Source organism: Peromyscus eremicus, chromosome 14 (assembly GCF_949786415.1).
Source record: "Peromyscus eremicus chromosome 14, PerEre_H2_v1, whole genome shotgun sequence".
NCBI classification, from domain to species: domain Eukaryota; kingdom Metazoa; phylum Chordata; class Mammalia; order Rodentia; family Cricetidae; genus Peromyscus; species Peromyscus eremicus.
In genome coordinates, this window is record NC_081430.1 from 38,432,220 (window position 1) to 38,448,734 (window position 16,515).

General features: G+C 37.4%; 1 protein-coding gene across 11 annotated transcripts in view; it reads left to right on the forward strand.

Moving 5' to 3' along the window:
- Window positions 1–16,515, forward strand: part of Nrxn3 (neurexin 3) — a 1,488,381-nt gene that overhangs the window by 675,594 nt on the left and 796,272 nt on the right. For all 11 annotated transcript variants that reach the window (XM_059279967.1, XM_059279968.1, XM_059279961.1 and 8 more), the window contains one exon: window positions 7,159–7,278. In XM_059279967.1, the coding sequence (XP_059135950.1) occupies window positions 7,159–7,278 (120 nt within the window). The remainder of the gene's footprint in view (window positions 1–7,158; window positions 7,279–16,515) is intronic.

Below are 16,515 nucleotides of genomic sequence, written 5' to 3' on the forward strand. Positions count from 1 at the left end.
CTCATGGCTTGCTCAGCCTGCTTTTTATAGGACCCAGGACCAACAACCCAAGGGTGGCACCAATGGATTAGACCCTCCCACATCAATCACTAATTAAGACAATGTCCAACCTGTTTTCCTACACCCCAATCTTTTAGAGAAATTTTCCTCAGTTGAGCTTCCCTCCTCTCAGATAACTCTAGCTTGTGTCAAGTTGACATAAAACTAGCCAGCACATTTATTAAAATATTTTAAGTTACCTTTATTTTGTTAGGCCTGTTCTTTGAAATCCATCTTCTCTCTCTCTCTCTCTCTCTCTCTCTCTCTCTCTCTCTCTCTCTCTCTCTCTCCTCTCCTTCTCTCTTATTTTTACTTACCCTCTGTTGCCCCAACATGTTACAAAGTCAGTGCTGAAGGGGAAAAAGTGAAATCTGAGAATGAGGGCCTAGTTTGCATTTTTTAAAGTCACATTGACTTGTGAGGTCTTTGTTGTTTTTGACTTTTAAAAAAAAAAGGAGTGATGTCATTATTGGGCGTCTGTGGTCCAGGAACTCCCAAAATAGGGTGCCTGAGCAAGAAGGATAACAGCTATTTTTGTCTCCCTTATTACACCTCCTCTAACTGGATCAAGGTGAACTCCTGTCTCATTATTGTCATGGATATCACTTCTCTCTTACCATATAAACATAGACTTTGGTTTATGAACCATTGGTGATTGTGGTGTCCTGTGGCCTGTTTCATAACAGATTCTCAGCAGTTTCATAACAGAGATTCTCAGCAGTTCTGCAAGCCAACTGATAAGACAAAGCATGCTGTAGCTTGAAATGGACAATGCTGGGAGCATTATATATCACTAATTCAACAATGAAACAAATCAACTTATCTCGGATGTTGCTGGTTAAAAACAGACCCCAGATCAAAGGCTGCTGGGGAAAAGGACAGCATGGGGGCATCTTAGCATCAACTACTTCTCATGCCATGCCCCAGTATTGTATACTCTGTGCATTATGAGGGGGATAGAGTGACTAAAGAGCATTGAGGTGTTACTGAAATTGGCACTAACGTCTTGCCGCTCATCATACTGACGGTATGATCATCTCAGCTGCCAATTGAGAAGCCATGAGCAACTGGGTATCTTTGGTAAGAGAAGCTTTGGTAACTTGATGACCACTGACATGGCCTCAGTTCTACCTTGTAGCTGAAAGTTTTTCTGTGTCCTGCCTGGTCCTGCAGCTACTCAGACCCAAGTAAACACACAGAGACTTATATTAATTAAAACTGCTTGGCCATTAGCTCAGGCCTACCACTGACTAGCTCTTACACTTAAACTCAGCCCATTTCTGTTAATCTATATGTTGCCACATGTTCTGTGGCTTTACCTGTGTGCTATTACATGCTGCTCCCTGGATGGCAGGCTGGTGTCTCCTGACTCAGCCTTCTTCTTCCCAAAATCCTCCTTGTCTGCTTATCCCACCTATACTTCCTGCCTGGCTACTGGCCAATCAGCATTTTATTTAACAACCAATCAGAGCAACATAGATTCACAGCATACAGAACATCCCACAGCACTACCTTCAAGGTAGAAGCTGGTGCTGGCTTAGCAATATTAATCAACATTAACTTGGGATTTTGAGACATGTTTGGTTAAGTTCTGCTTAAGTATTAGGAGAGGGACAGTACACTCTATTACCAGGATCTTGACCTTTATTATTTCAAGGGTCTAGAAATATAAAAGATACTCCATTAACTTCATTTTATAGAACAGGAAGTGGAGGTGACAAAGTCAGGTGCCATGTGCTATAGAGGTTGAATTGGAGAGGGTTGGTCATCAAATGAGAGTGTGAGACAGTTCTTGGAGAGAAAAGCAATTTCAGATCAAGAAGGATCAGCCTTTAGATTACTATCTAATAAAATAATTATGGAAACATACAACCTGATGTTTCCTAAGGAAGTGAAAAATAGAGCTAGGAGTTAAGACACCCAACTAATAGCATGCTATGTAGTTCATAGCCATTGTTATGTTTTTAATCTGGTTTAGTCAAGGTTAGCTAATATCAAAGGATATACAGTGGAAAACATTGTTGAAAAACTCCCCCACCATATTCAATTACTGCATAGCAAATACATTGATTAATTAAACAGGACAGACAGCTGAGAAATAAATGTACAATTTTATGTAATTGAATTTTGACAAAAGTAGCATGAACATACTACAAAAAAGAAATTATTTTCAATAACATTGATTCAATTTGGTACCCACAAAATAAACTTACCTTATCTTGCACCATATATAAAAATCAACCCAGAGTAGTATAAATATTTACTAAGCATAAGACTCCAAACTATAGAACCACTAGAAGAAAACACAAGATATTACTCTATAAAATTGGTCTGGTCTCTTGCATGATACTCAAAATACAGAGAACAAAAAAAATAAAGAAATTGGATTGCACAAAACTAGAAACTTCCACATAGCAATGGAACAATTAATAGAGTATGGACACAACCTATAGATTATGAGGGAACATTTGCAGGCCAAATATTTGTTGATAGGTAAATATTTCAAATGTGTAAGGAACCCAATCAATTAAGTAATTGGCAAACAAATGATCCAATAAAAAATACCAATGTGTATCAGGTATAAGGAACTGTTCATATCAAATCATTGAGGAAACAGAAATTAAGCCACAATGAGTTAATAACTCTATTAGAATGACTTTGATAAATTGGCAGGAGAGTGGAGAAGAGGGAATCCTTATGTGTTGGTGGTGGGAATGTAAATTAATATGATAATTACAGAAAACAGTATGGAAAACTGAAAATAGAATTAGCATATGATCTAACAATACTACTTCTGGGCGCATATCCAAAGGAATTAAAAATCAATATGTCAAAGAAATGTGTCTATTCCAATGTTCACTGCAACATTGTATATAATAGCTAAAAAATAGAATTGACCTAGGTGTGGTCATCAGATAAATGGATAAAGAAATATGACTCATATGTACATATTGCCTTTAAAAAGTGAGATACTGAGCTATGGACTTGACTCAGTTGAGAAAGGGCTTGCTATGCAAGCACAAGAACCTGGGTTCAAGCCCTAGAGCCCATGTTAAAAAGGTTGAAGGAGGTAGCCAGAAGTATACTGAATCTACCAGGTTGAGCTGACTCCCCAGGGGAGACCTTGCCCAGGAGGAGGTGGGAATGGGGGGCATATTGGGGGAGGGGAAGGATGGGGGTGGGAGGAGGGAGGACAGGGGAATCTGTGCTGATATGTTAAATTAAATTAATTATAAAATAAAAATATTTTTAAAAAATTTCAAAGAATTAATAAAAATTGCTTCCAAACAGAACAGTAGGGAATGGTGGTAAGCATCTGCAATCTGTCACTGGGGAAGTGGAGACAGGCAGATTCCTAGGACTCTCTGGTCAGCCAGCTGACTCTGACTGGTGGGTTCTAGGCCAGAGACATTCAAAATGGATGACACCCAAGGACTGATACCTGAGTCTGATACCAGACCTCTATATGCTCATGTACACATGTGCACATGTACTCCCACACATGCATGTACCCATGTCACGCACAGAGAAAAAAAGAGAGAACTGTATTCATGAAAATAGTGATGCGAGTGATTATACGATAAAGTAAAATTGGTGAGTCAGAGAAAGACACATATGTGGTCTTATTTGCATGGAATTTGAATAATTGAACTTTTGTGAGTTGAGAACAGAATGATAGACACAGAGGCTGGGAGAGGAGGTGGATGAAGTGGATGGAGATATTGGTCCAAGGGTACAAAGTTTCAGTTAGCCAAGAGAATTGAACCTGGGTGGTCTATTGCACAGACTGGTGATTACAGTAAATGGCAATGCATTATATACTTTGAAAGTTGCCAATGGATCAGATTTTCAATCTTTTTCAAATCATACATGAAGTAATCAGCATGTGAGGTGATATAGTTATTAGATATCCCGAGTTAATTGATTATTCTAAGTTGTAAATATATAACAAAATAATACATTGAGAATCATAAACATGCAAGCATGATAGTTTCCATTAGCGGGAAGAATTCAACAAACAATTTAATTATAGGTCATGTAATTGTTAAGTAAAACAAACAAGAAGATCTGCTGGAGAGTGATGCTGCTGGGGACCTCCTCAGTTAGGTGCTTTGAGCATACTCTCTTTGAGCTGAAACTTGAATAAATCTAAGTCAGTGTTTTAGAAATCTGCATGAGTGATCTCTAATACTGTGGCTCCAGCAGGAGCAAGAGAACTTGAGGACAGTGATGAGCTGCAGGTCTGGAGCACTGGACCTGGAATGTGAGTAAGGTGTCAGAAACACCTGAAGGGCCCATTACAACTCAGATTCCTCATCCAACCCCCAGGCAGTAGTGCTATATGGGGTCTGGAAATGTTCTTGGATCACAGCTTGCAAATGATGCTCATGACATGGGCATGGTGACAACATTCTGAGTATTGCCATGTTAGAGAGGAGGGAACGATGCTGGTGCACAGTGAGCTGGGGACAATTAGTAGGAAATGATACAGGGATGGGAGACCTTCTGATCACAACCTTGAAAGGAGGTCTATGTTTGGTTTCAAACTGATGTGAAGCCATTGAACATTCAGCTGGAAGGTGATAATACAGTCAGTCATTGAATGCTACCTGAATGTATTTACCCTTACGGTATGAGGCACAGCTTAGAAGAATTTGGAAATGACCTGCAATTCCCTCTGTGTTTGATTCCTGACCAACCTTTAGTAGATGTTAAAGATTTACTCACTCATGATTTGAAAGTATGAGACAAAGGAAAATGAAGGGTTGAACAGTTCATATCAGCTTGTCATGTATTGAAACACTTTCTCTGAATGCATGTAGTCCTAGGGCCAAAAGGACCCACCCAAAGCATAATACATGACTTCTAAAAAGCATGCAACAATCAGTCTTTTGATAACAAATAGCTAAAAATAAAAACATAAAAAATAATAGAAGATGTTATAATGCATAATAAAATGCTACATTGAACATTATCACATGTAGAAATTAATGGCATAGATAATAAGTGTTGTGGCCACTAAGAAGGGCAAGAATCCTTCTTGTAGTTCACTGAGAATGTTTCACCTGGGGGAGGCATGCAGGCTGGTCCTTAAAAATGGTTAAAATATGGTAGTTAGAGGAGAGGAGAATGGCTTTTCTGTAGACTCAGTAACCATGCAAAGAATTACTGTGTTTTCTCAAAGTTTTCTTCTTTCAACGGAAAGCCTTCCATGTGTTTCTGATTCTTGAGCGCAGTTGAATTACTAGTCCATTGTCTGGTGAGAGCTATTTGGCTAGGGAGCCCTGTGGACTTCTCAGAGGCTTTTTGTCCTTTGAAAGAAGCTGTCCTGATTTGCCATTGTTAATGAAACGTGTAGGACACAATGCTCAAGTTTAAGACCCACTGAGAACATGGCCATGTACCTCCTTTCATCTCTGCATGCGGGAACCGCATGGCAAATAGGAGCTACAGAAACCCAGCGGTGGGGCTGTTCCCCCAGTGTTACTAATTGTCCTGAACTTTCTTATGTCATCTCCTAATAGCTTTGTCTCATGAATGATGGCCTGTACTGCTTCCGCCCTTCATGAATAAATACGAAATGTCTTGCCACCTAGAAGGTGGACCCTCTCTAGTCCTTTATCTCTGTTGAACTTACATCCTTAAAATCCTTCATGCTTCCATTTAGTATTCTGTGCTTCTGAAAAAGCTTAGCGTGGAAAATGCAAAAGAGATAGTCATTGCAATAGACACATCTTCTTCACTCTGACAAATGCTTTTATGCATTAGTCCCAGACTAAGACATTTGTTGAGCCAAAGAACCCATGCCCTTTGCTGAGGATCTTGGGGGATCTGGAGTTATCCTGAATATTGCACTATTTCTTGTTAGCTCAGTTATTTCTATTAATATTTACCCCAAGGCTAAAGTATAAGTAAGGACTGAAAAGAGAGTGGTTGAAGATTGGTGCCAGGCTGACCGAAAGAATGATTTCAGTGGCAGTCTGTAGAGATGAGACTGCAAAACTTGTTTGGTTTTTCTACTCCCATCTGGAAAAAGTAAAGATTCCTAGAATGCCTTGGGAGTAGATATACTCATTTAGAAATTATGTACATGCACCATTATATTTACATATAATTAGGTAAAGACACATAAAATAGAAATAACAAGAGAAAGAAAATTAGCCCAACATTTAATACTTTCTCCTTACAGCAAAATAATTCCGTTGTATCTTCTGGTATAGAAATGCCCCAGGAGAGGACACAACCTATCCTGTATATTAAATTTCTGAGTAACAGTGTGGTGTAGTATAGTAGTTCTCACACTGTAGGTTGTATTGAAATTTCTGAAGGTTGTGAAGATAGATTTCTGTCTCCCTCTAACTTTCCAGTTCAGTGGGTTCAGGATGAGCCCCAAGAATTTGCATTTCTATCAATTCCCAAGTGACACTGGGAAGCTCTGGTGAAGAGGCAGTCTCAATGTTAATCTCTCTAAAGGAGGCATTAGCATTCTTGAGGAAATATGGGACCTTGGGTAAATTGGTTTACCACTTTAAATCTATGGAATGGAGTTTGTCATAATTACCTATTTGAGCTTCTGGGGGACTTAATAACACAATTTACGTAAATTGCTTAACACCTATAGAATACAGCACACTTGAGTTCATTTACTCTCCTCCTCCTCATTTCTACTTATCATCATTCTAGCATCACAAAATAGACTTAGGGGCTTCTAGTTTCAGAATAAAAAAATGTGCTTTATTTAAATGGAATTATGAGAATACATTTTTTTCTACTTTAGCATTATTCAATAACAAATCCCTACAAATGAGGTATCTTCTAGGTGAGTGATAGAACATGAAGCTTTTATGCAAAGTCTACCTAAAGGAGAACATGTGTTCAGCCCTCTCCCGTTTCTGTGTAATTGTTGATAGTTTGTGGCAAAGTATGTATTTCTGTCATAGTTTATAAATACTGAATTCTGTTGCATGTGATTTTGTTGATATTTTTGATGGTTGTGTTTTTGAGTGTTTGGGGGCATGATAGTGGTCGATTTAGGTGCCTTCTTAGTTGACTAATTTTTAATGTTTCTTCTATTTCTCCTTCTCACCCCATCCCACTCTCATTTTTGGGCACTACCAGGACCCAGTACAACCTGTCAGGAGGATTCATGTGCCAACCAAGGGGTTTGCATGCAACAGTGGGAAGGCTTCACCTGCGACTGTTCTATGACATCATATTCGGGAAACCAGTGCAATGACCGTGAGTTCACACTTTACCTATTGGGGATATTTTCAGGTGGCTCAGAGAAATATTCAAGGGCAATATAGAAAAAGATTGTATGCATAACTGTCCTTTATATATAAACATTTCAAATTTGTAAGTATGGTACACACACACACACACACACACACACACACACACACACACAGTGTATTTTGTTCATGTTGAGAGAAATCCTATGATTACTATTTTATCCATCAGTGAAGTAACAGGTACATTTGTTGACTTAGTTCTAAGAAAGCACTGGTTTTATGGAAGCGACAATGCTGCTGCTAAAGATGTTTCAGTGTCATGAGAATCTATAACTTGTCGTTCCACCTCATTCTTGTGGTATTTTCCTAACCATGGCCTCTTTTCAGCTAAGCAAATGCTTGAGACTTGGTGAAAGGATGTGCCTTAGATGGCCCTTCTGAGTATCTGAAGTCATCTAAACATTGCCTTGGTGGTAGACTTGAACATCATGATCTAAACACATTGCAATATTTGGTTTTATAAAACAAGTACACAAGGTTAATGGATTGAAGAGTGAAGCCATATTGAAGTGGACCCACAAGGGAGCCCATTATAATAATTCTATATATAATCCATTGTGCCTACTTAGTTTTGCTTGATTCCTTATTTATCAACTTTTACCATGTGTGTAGGTATCTCTAGCAGTTTCCATTTCCAATTTCTCAGAAGCCTTGTGATCCACATGGTATTCCCTTGTCGTTGGTATGTTAAAGGGGACAAATGAGAATCTGGAAATCTAGAGGAAAATGTTATATGCTAGGGTGTCTGCAGAAGGGCTTAGCATCAATTGCTTTTGCTGAGCGCTTCAGTGTTACTGAGAATCCAGTTTCCATATTTATGATTTAGAAAGGCTATTTTACTCTCAGACAGGCAGTTATGGGCCAATCCAGGGTACCTGAGGGAATTTTGCTATCTGTTTTTTCCTTTTCCCTCCAATTTGTCTGTGGAAGACTCACTAGGACCCATTTGTTTTCTCTCACTGGTGGCATAATGCCGCTTTACCCTCACAAGCTTATTCCCATTGCACATACATTCAACAGCAAGTAGGAAACGAATGTCAAGGAAGAGACTTTGCACACAGAAAAAGCAAAAAGGTAAGTTCCTCTAACAATCGTTGGTGTGCACAACAGAAGGTATGTATGAATTTTTCTGCCATTGATTTATCATTCTTTGTCACATAGGTCAAGTGTTTCCTGGTGAAGATTAACTAAGACTCTTTCTAGGTTTCTCTGATTTGCTTCTGCTTTTCCCCAGAGAAGATTGTTTCTCAGTCTAACTTGGACAATTTGTTGGTATGTAATGAGGTACTTGGACCAGGACTGGTAAAATGTCATCCACTTTCATGACACTAGCTTCAAAGCATGAATACTTGGAGAAATGCATGTTAGATGTTATATTATCAACAAATCTCTTGGATCTCTTGTTCATAGAAGACTTAGGAAAGCAAATCACTCACAGATTCTATTTGACTCTTCTTTGGGAGAGTGTACAAGGGCTTCTGTTATTAGGTGGTGGTATGTAAATGAGGCACATAGCATCTTAATTGCTGAATTGGATAAGTACATAGAAGCCAGATGCATTGTATGTGGCTATGAAGTTTGACTATAAGCTTAATAAAACTCAAGCAAATATATTAAAGTACAAGGTTGATTAAAAGTATTACAATGGGTATTCCTTCATCCAAAGTTTGACATTCTAATTATCTGTAGGATCTTCTCGTTTGGAATTAGCATTAGAGCCAGTTTGCTCTACCTCCAACCAGTCTCACTACTTTATCTCATAAACCACTGTTTTCTATATTGAACTTGGTTCTTATAGTTGTAATTTGTTATTTCATTGCACAAATACCTCCAAAATGAAGCTTACTCTCTGCTATCCTATGCCCTTTCTTATGCTAATAAATTCATGAGACCTAGTCTGTGTAAGGAGTAGATTGTCATCTTTTGATGTCACTAGAAGAGTTCAATGAGCTCATGGATAACATAAGCCAAACCAAGTCATGACTTTGTTGGGGGAGGGATCAAAACAAAAAGAAGGGATAACCTAAGTTAATAAGAAAAAAAGACAGGGGAAAGATAAAGAATATAGAGAATTGGATAATATGTGGAAGAGCATAGGGTCTCTTAATAATTAATTGCTTGGGTACTCTACGTGCTATAAGCAGCCTGTCCTTGAGAAAATAGTACATATGTGCATGGCATTGTCAATGAAATTCCATCTATAAAATCAGGCCTTTACCCTTTACTTAATTTTTGGAAAGGGAGTACTCTGTAGAATAGTCTATTATCTATCTATCTATCTATCTATCTATCTATCTATCTATCTATATCATCTACTTATCTATCATCTATCTATCAATCATCATACCTGTTTATCTATCATCTATCATTTTCTATCATCTGTCTATCTATCTATCTATCTATCTATCTATCTATCTATCTATCTATCTATCTATCAATCATCTATGTTTTTATTTATCTATTATCTATGTAGTTTTCTATTATCTATCTTCTTTCTATTATCTATTTATTATCTATATATTTTAATCTATTTATCATCTACCTATTTATATATCTATCTCTCTATAATCTACCTGTCATCTATCTATCTTCTATCATCCATCCATCCATCCATCTATCTCTTTATATACCTAAAATAAGTTACATTTCTTGGAATGCTATTATGATGCTATGTGAGTAGGCTGGAGATAAAATCCAATAGCAAAAGACATTGGTGAAGATGGAGTTTGAATCTGATCTGTCACTTTCTATGAGCCTTGGTAAAACAAATTGATTCTTAATTAGTGGAAAGGAAAACATGCTGATTTATTACTGCACATCTAAGAACAGCAACTTAATCAACAGAGAAATGGCTAGGTTTCCAAAATAGGTATTTAGTTGATAATATCCAAGCAACTTTTAAAGCTCTAAAGAAGAGTATATATGGCAGGGTTTGGGGTCATTTATTCTAACATTGGTTCTAACACTAAAGAGCTCTGCATATTTATCAAAGCTGTTTTTGCTTTACAATTCTGAGGTGCTGTCACATAGATACTGCTTCTGGGAGTACAATGTACATTTAAAACTTTAATCCACAGTACGGTACAGCAAGCCTCAGTGGTTTTCATTTTATTCCATTATCCTTTGTGTTTGCATGGTGGGTTAACGAGTGTGGTGGTGTGAATATCATCTCACAAAGATGTGATGATCATTAAAGTGTGGAACGTTTTCTGGAGCTGATTACTGTGTGTAAGAGTGACTCCCTTGTGTGGGATAGAAAAAGAAATCATCTGATTAGAAACTCAAGTATAATTGATTTCCTAGCAGCTACATACAGTTTAAGGAAGGTCTTCTACTGCTTTCTGGAAAGGAAAAACCTCTTAAGTTGACTTTGGGGGCTGTTTGGATATTGTCAGAAACAATTTTCAGTTAATGAGGGATTTGTGGAAAGACATAGACATTTGCTAAGTAATATTCTCTGAGGACAGTCTTTAGCTCCCCTGAACATGTCCTGAAGCTGATTACTCAGTCAGTACTTCAAAAGTATCCCAACACTTGTGTGTTGGGATACTTTTGAAGAACAACAAAAGAAATGAAACTTTGTAACACATTTGGAAACTTAGTAAACTTAGTCATTCTTTTTAATATAACATTTTCATTATTTTTATAATTTAATACATGTTTACAATGTATTTTGATCATATTCACTCCAAACTGTTTCTTCTAAGTCCCCCCAGAACCATCCACAACCCCTCCTAATTTTGCACCCTCTTTTAACTTCTTGTTCACTATGTCTAGTTTGTGCTGCCCATGTACTTACTCATAGGTTGGATGTGGGTCCATCCGTTAGAGTGTGGCTGACATTCTATGGGGTCCACCCTTAAAGAAAACAGATATACTCCCTGCTAGAAGTCATCAGCTATCAATGGCTTCCCAGCTAGGGGTAGGCATGTATGAGTTCCCTTCACCCTCCATGCTAAAATACAGTGTTTTTTTAAGAGACATTCTTTTCAGATATTGCATTTTCTTTGGCATTTTAAGTCAGGACCAGGAGCCTTGGAAATTCTAGCACACTGCCATCATTTTACTGTCAGCAGAATCTAGAATCCTTTACCACATTGTATGACAATGCTTCTCCCATTAGAAGCTTGCTGTTGACTTTCTCTCTCTTCCACATTGCACAAAATCTCTCTCTTCTCCACATAGCTACATATATTGTAATTTCTAGGAACTTCAGGAAAACATCAGTTTTGAACATCTCACATCTCTCCTTTACTATGTTCTTAACCACTTACCACGTTTGTTACAACCGTTTGGAGTTGCAGACAGTTCTCAGCTCTTCTTATTACATCTGTGCTCTGGAGATACATATGTAGGACAACCCAGGCATATAAGCCCTGAGCACACGTTGGTTGCCTGGGTTTAGGAATGAAGCATTTAGATTGGCTTTGTGGGATAGGAAGAAGGGAATGAATGTGGGGACTCTAGTACCCTCAGCAGACAGCTCTCCTGTACTATCCCTCTAACAGTACATAGCAGGCTACTTGGTGAAGAAATTGCTGGATTCACACTGGCATGTGATAATAGATGTTCTGTGCGTTCAACAAATCAATAGTGAGCAGCTGTGGATCGTGCGGATAGTGGGGTGTGAAGCACCTTTTCAGACAGTTTTCTGCAGGGGTAGCTGTTAAGTTGCACTGCTGGCAATTGATTGGCCTTTTACTTTTTATTTATTGTGTTGGTCTATTTATTTTTTTAATGTAGGTTGGTGTATTGATCAAGACTGTTAAAAAAAACAAACAAACACTTCCTACTTAGGTTTTGGAAAAAAGCAGCAATATCTACATTATTTAGTACACAAACAAGTGGGAAGATGTATGTATATTTAGTCAGTCTCTGGGCTTTTTATACATGCATTAGCATTGCACTTTTACAGTACACTCTTGTGTTTGATTAATTATTTCCACACCTCCATCTTCTCATTCTGTCCATTCTCCTGAAAAACCTTACTTGAGTTTACTTGTAAGACAATTTCTTATTGTTCAGAATATTCTTCATCTTTTATTAACTAGCCAGATATTTCCTATTCATAGACATGGTCATGAATAAGACATGTCAGTCTCATGGGGAAGACGCATATCAAAGTATTTCAGTAGAAAAGAAATGAACACTTGCGGTCAGGAGTCAGAAGGTAGAGTAAAGATAATTGTGTAGGGGTTCCAACTCCACAAAGCAGCACAGCTGCTCTTAGGGATATTTTCATTGAAGAATGAGCTTGAGCAATGTATAAGTGTCTGGTAGGCAAATGTGGTACAGAAGAAGAAAATTTTGAAAGAAAAGCAGCATTCTAGCCCACAAATGGGAGCAGATGCCCCTCACTGTTTAGAGCGGAGGACACTTCCTGCTGAGTCTTTCTTCTAAACATTATATTGTTAAAGTCACACATCTTTAAACAGGATTCTTTGCTTTATTTGATTACTGTTACCTGTTATGTATTTTTAAAATATAAATGGAATTATTATTTTCTAATCACTCTTATTAGAATCCAGATTGTATTTTTTGATGAGAATCCCATTTTCCCCTTTTATCTGTTACTGAATCTTGTATGTGTAGGACTTAAATCTTGACTGATATCCTTGACATTGATCTTGGAAATGTATTTGTAATAAGCTAAAATTTGAAGAGGTCAATTCATATATTTAACTTATTATAAAAGGTACACAATTGTGAACTAATTTGCTTTAGAATAAAACTGACTTAAATGCCAGTCCTGTCTCTAACACTGTGAAATTCAATTGTGCATTTAGCTTCTTGAAACATTGATTTAAATAGGAAGGTAATAATAATTAGAGGCATAGTGATAGTTTTATTATTATAGTAATAAGGTATTTGACATTCTTATCACATTCTTTTAATCTATCACACATACTAGGACATTGATGAAGATATTTTTATTCCTTTAAACCTCCCAAATCACTAAGAAATAGGACATTATGTCTTGACTTTGACAGTGAGAAAACTGAAGTAAGTCATAGGGAACAGCTGAATGGATACTTGAATCCAAGTCTCTTTGATATAATAGATCATATTCTTGTGAGCTTTTGGTTTATGTAGTCATTATTAAAAATAATAAAAAGCTGAAAATGTGCATTAATTATTAGGCAAACGTGCTTGATCCAGGTGAACATGTCTCTATGGTCAATAAAATTATGTAACACAAAGGATTGGTTCTTGATTGTTAATTTTATTGTCTTCTGAAATCCTGAACCCCTTAAGAATTTCCAACTTAAATTCAGGTGAGGCATTTGGAATCAGAGTGTCTTAAGTTATTATGGGATGAGAAGACTTCTTTGTATTCCCAGCTATTTATGTTCACATTCTCTAGATTAGATGATTTTTATGTTACCCTACTATACTTTGTATGTGTGTGTTTTATGTGCATGAATGTGTTTATGGTAGATATGCAAGTGCACATGCGTGTGCATCCATGTAGAACCCAGGGAGTGACTGCCCTGTGTGTTTCTCTATTGTTAGTTTTGAGAGAGAGTTTTTCACTGAACCTGGAGCTCACTATTTTTGTTAGATTGGCTGGCCAGCAAATTCAGTGGAACTTTCTGCCTCTGCTTCCCTGGGACTAGGACTACAGGAATGTGCCACCATGTCTGATTCTCATGTTTTTATGGCAAGCACTGAGCCATCTCCTCAGCCCTACCTGACATAAGTCATGCAGCATAGTGGATGAGACCCTGATGTGGATTGGGAAGGTCTGCTCTATGGATATCTTGACTCTCGGTATCTGTGCTACCTTGGGAAAATTAGTTTCTGTATGGCTCTAAGAAGCAGATGTTTAAAGGTCACACCTTATAAGACTTATAAACTAAGTCATATCTGTAGTATAAGGCATGCCACATGTAATAGTACCTATAGAATTAGATATTCTTCAAAATTATTTTCAAGAAGTTAAAAAAACAACTGATGCTAACACAATTATCATAAAGTTAAATATAGTGCTCATGCAAAAATAGAATGAATATGTGTCAAATCTGTTTATTTTCTGAACAAGGGAAAGAAGCATGATAAAAAATAAACAACAAAATTGCAAATGAATGTTTGAAGAACTAGACATTTACAGGCATTCAAAACCATGAGAATAGAAACTTATGACAGCTATAATAATAATGAAAGTCCAGAGGCTTCAAAAATCCCCTACCTTTGGTATTATGTTTATCACATATGTATATCTACTGGACAGGAATCAGCAGGTGATCTCACAGAGTCTGATCCCCAAATAATGAAGAGTAAACACCGGTATTGGATGCCACTATGTCTTCCCATGGATGCACAGATTGCTTGTGTGGGTCTGTGAAGTAGTATCCTAAACGACATTTAAAGGCACATAGTTATTCCTCTTTTTCATTATTTTACACAAAGTATGACTAGGACTGCTATTTACTATCTATTCAGGTTCAAATACCTTCTTACTTTGAACACCTCTCCCTTATTCAATCACCTTGCACTTTTAACCACTTCACTATGTGCCAACCACAGTGCTCAGCTCATTGTCTTTTCCCCAACTCTAACCTTGCAACAGCTGTAGAAAACAGATACTATTAGTTAGTTAAAAGAAAGAATAAGATGTATATAGTCAAATGATGTACCAAAAGTAAAGAAGCTGTTTGATGGAAGGTCAAAGATATTCTGAGATCTAGTCACCTTTAAGTAAGGGATTTTACCTGACAACATTTTTTGGACTTGCCAACAGAAGCCTCCTGATGAAGGCATATTGGAATGCACAGGGCTTTAGACTCACATTGGCTGCACTAATTTTTTGTTTTGCTAATTGATGTTTTGTTAACATCAATCCCATTGTAATTTCTAGTGGCTACCTTGTTATTTGGGGAAGGACTATATTATTCTTTTTCTTTTCTTTATTGGTTTTAAATAAGGACATCATCAGGACTGATTTTCTCAGTTAACAAACCAGAATTTTCAAATTTTGTGCATATTCAGTAGCCATAGTCAGGCAGGGACTACCAATGGAGGAGTCAGAAAGTCTTAGGGGAAACCACAAGGAATCATAAAGATAAGATCTGGGATGTAAGACAGATCCAAGAGAGGCATACTTGAATAGACAGCAGCAAAGGTAATACTCAAAGTCATATCCTTGAATCTGCTTTTTATTCTAGTTCCCACAGACCTTAAAGTTAAGGGAATTCAGAGAATGCCAGGCCAAGCCAAGGTCTTCCTAGATCAAGAACAAAGGAGTAGACACGCTCAGGAGCAGTTCCATGGCTAGGGCTTTTTAATTTTATTTTGTTTTCCATGACAACCACTTTTGTTTCTAGTTTACCTGGCATCAGGGCACTTGGAGTGTCCTCCATGTAAAATGACAGCTGATATTAACACACACGCAACATTCGGTTCAGCAGGAGTGAGGGTTGCTTATATTTCCGTATTCTTGTGTAGCCCTCCAAGATAATGAGTGGAGACTTGGGCAAAACATTCATTTTTATAGAGTCCAACTGATGCTTGGATCTATGACTTAAGAAGAAATATTCTTCCTGGATCTTATAATTTGCCAGGGGTTTTTATGAGTTATTGGAATTTGTGGCCTCACTAATTTCATTTCTGTCATCTCCAGCATGGTGTATTTGTATACATTCTTATTGCTTATATTTAATTTTAGTCCATTCATTTCTGCCATACTTCGCTAGGTACTTATTGATATTGGGGGCAATAATCTGCTGAGAGCCTATTGGTTCACAGAAGATAATTCTTATATTGCCTTGTTAGTCTCATACAGATACAATTTTAATGTATTTTTTTCAATAGAGACTCATAATCTCCTATATTTATTTTCACATCTAAAGACAAAAAGGATGTAAACTACTTTATCTTGCCCTGTAAAATAGAGCTAACACATATAATTTCATTCCACTCTCCCATTTTTCTCCTGTATTCTTTCATAAGGGCAGTAGAAGTTCTTTTAATTGAGATGAAGTCTGTAGACAGAGAAATGCATGGATCCTCCATGGATAATACCAATGCCCACACCCATAGAACCAACATCCCAGTTATTTCATCTTCCCAGACACTGCCCTTGTGCTTCTCCCAGTTAATTAGTCGCATTCTGCTCCCAAGCATTCATTCTTTGAATTGGTATCAGCAAACATTTTTTTTTCACCCATTCTTGAGAAAGCGTAAA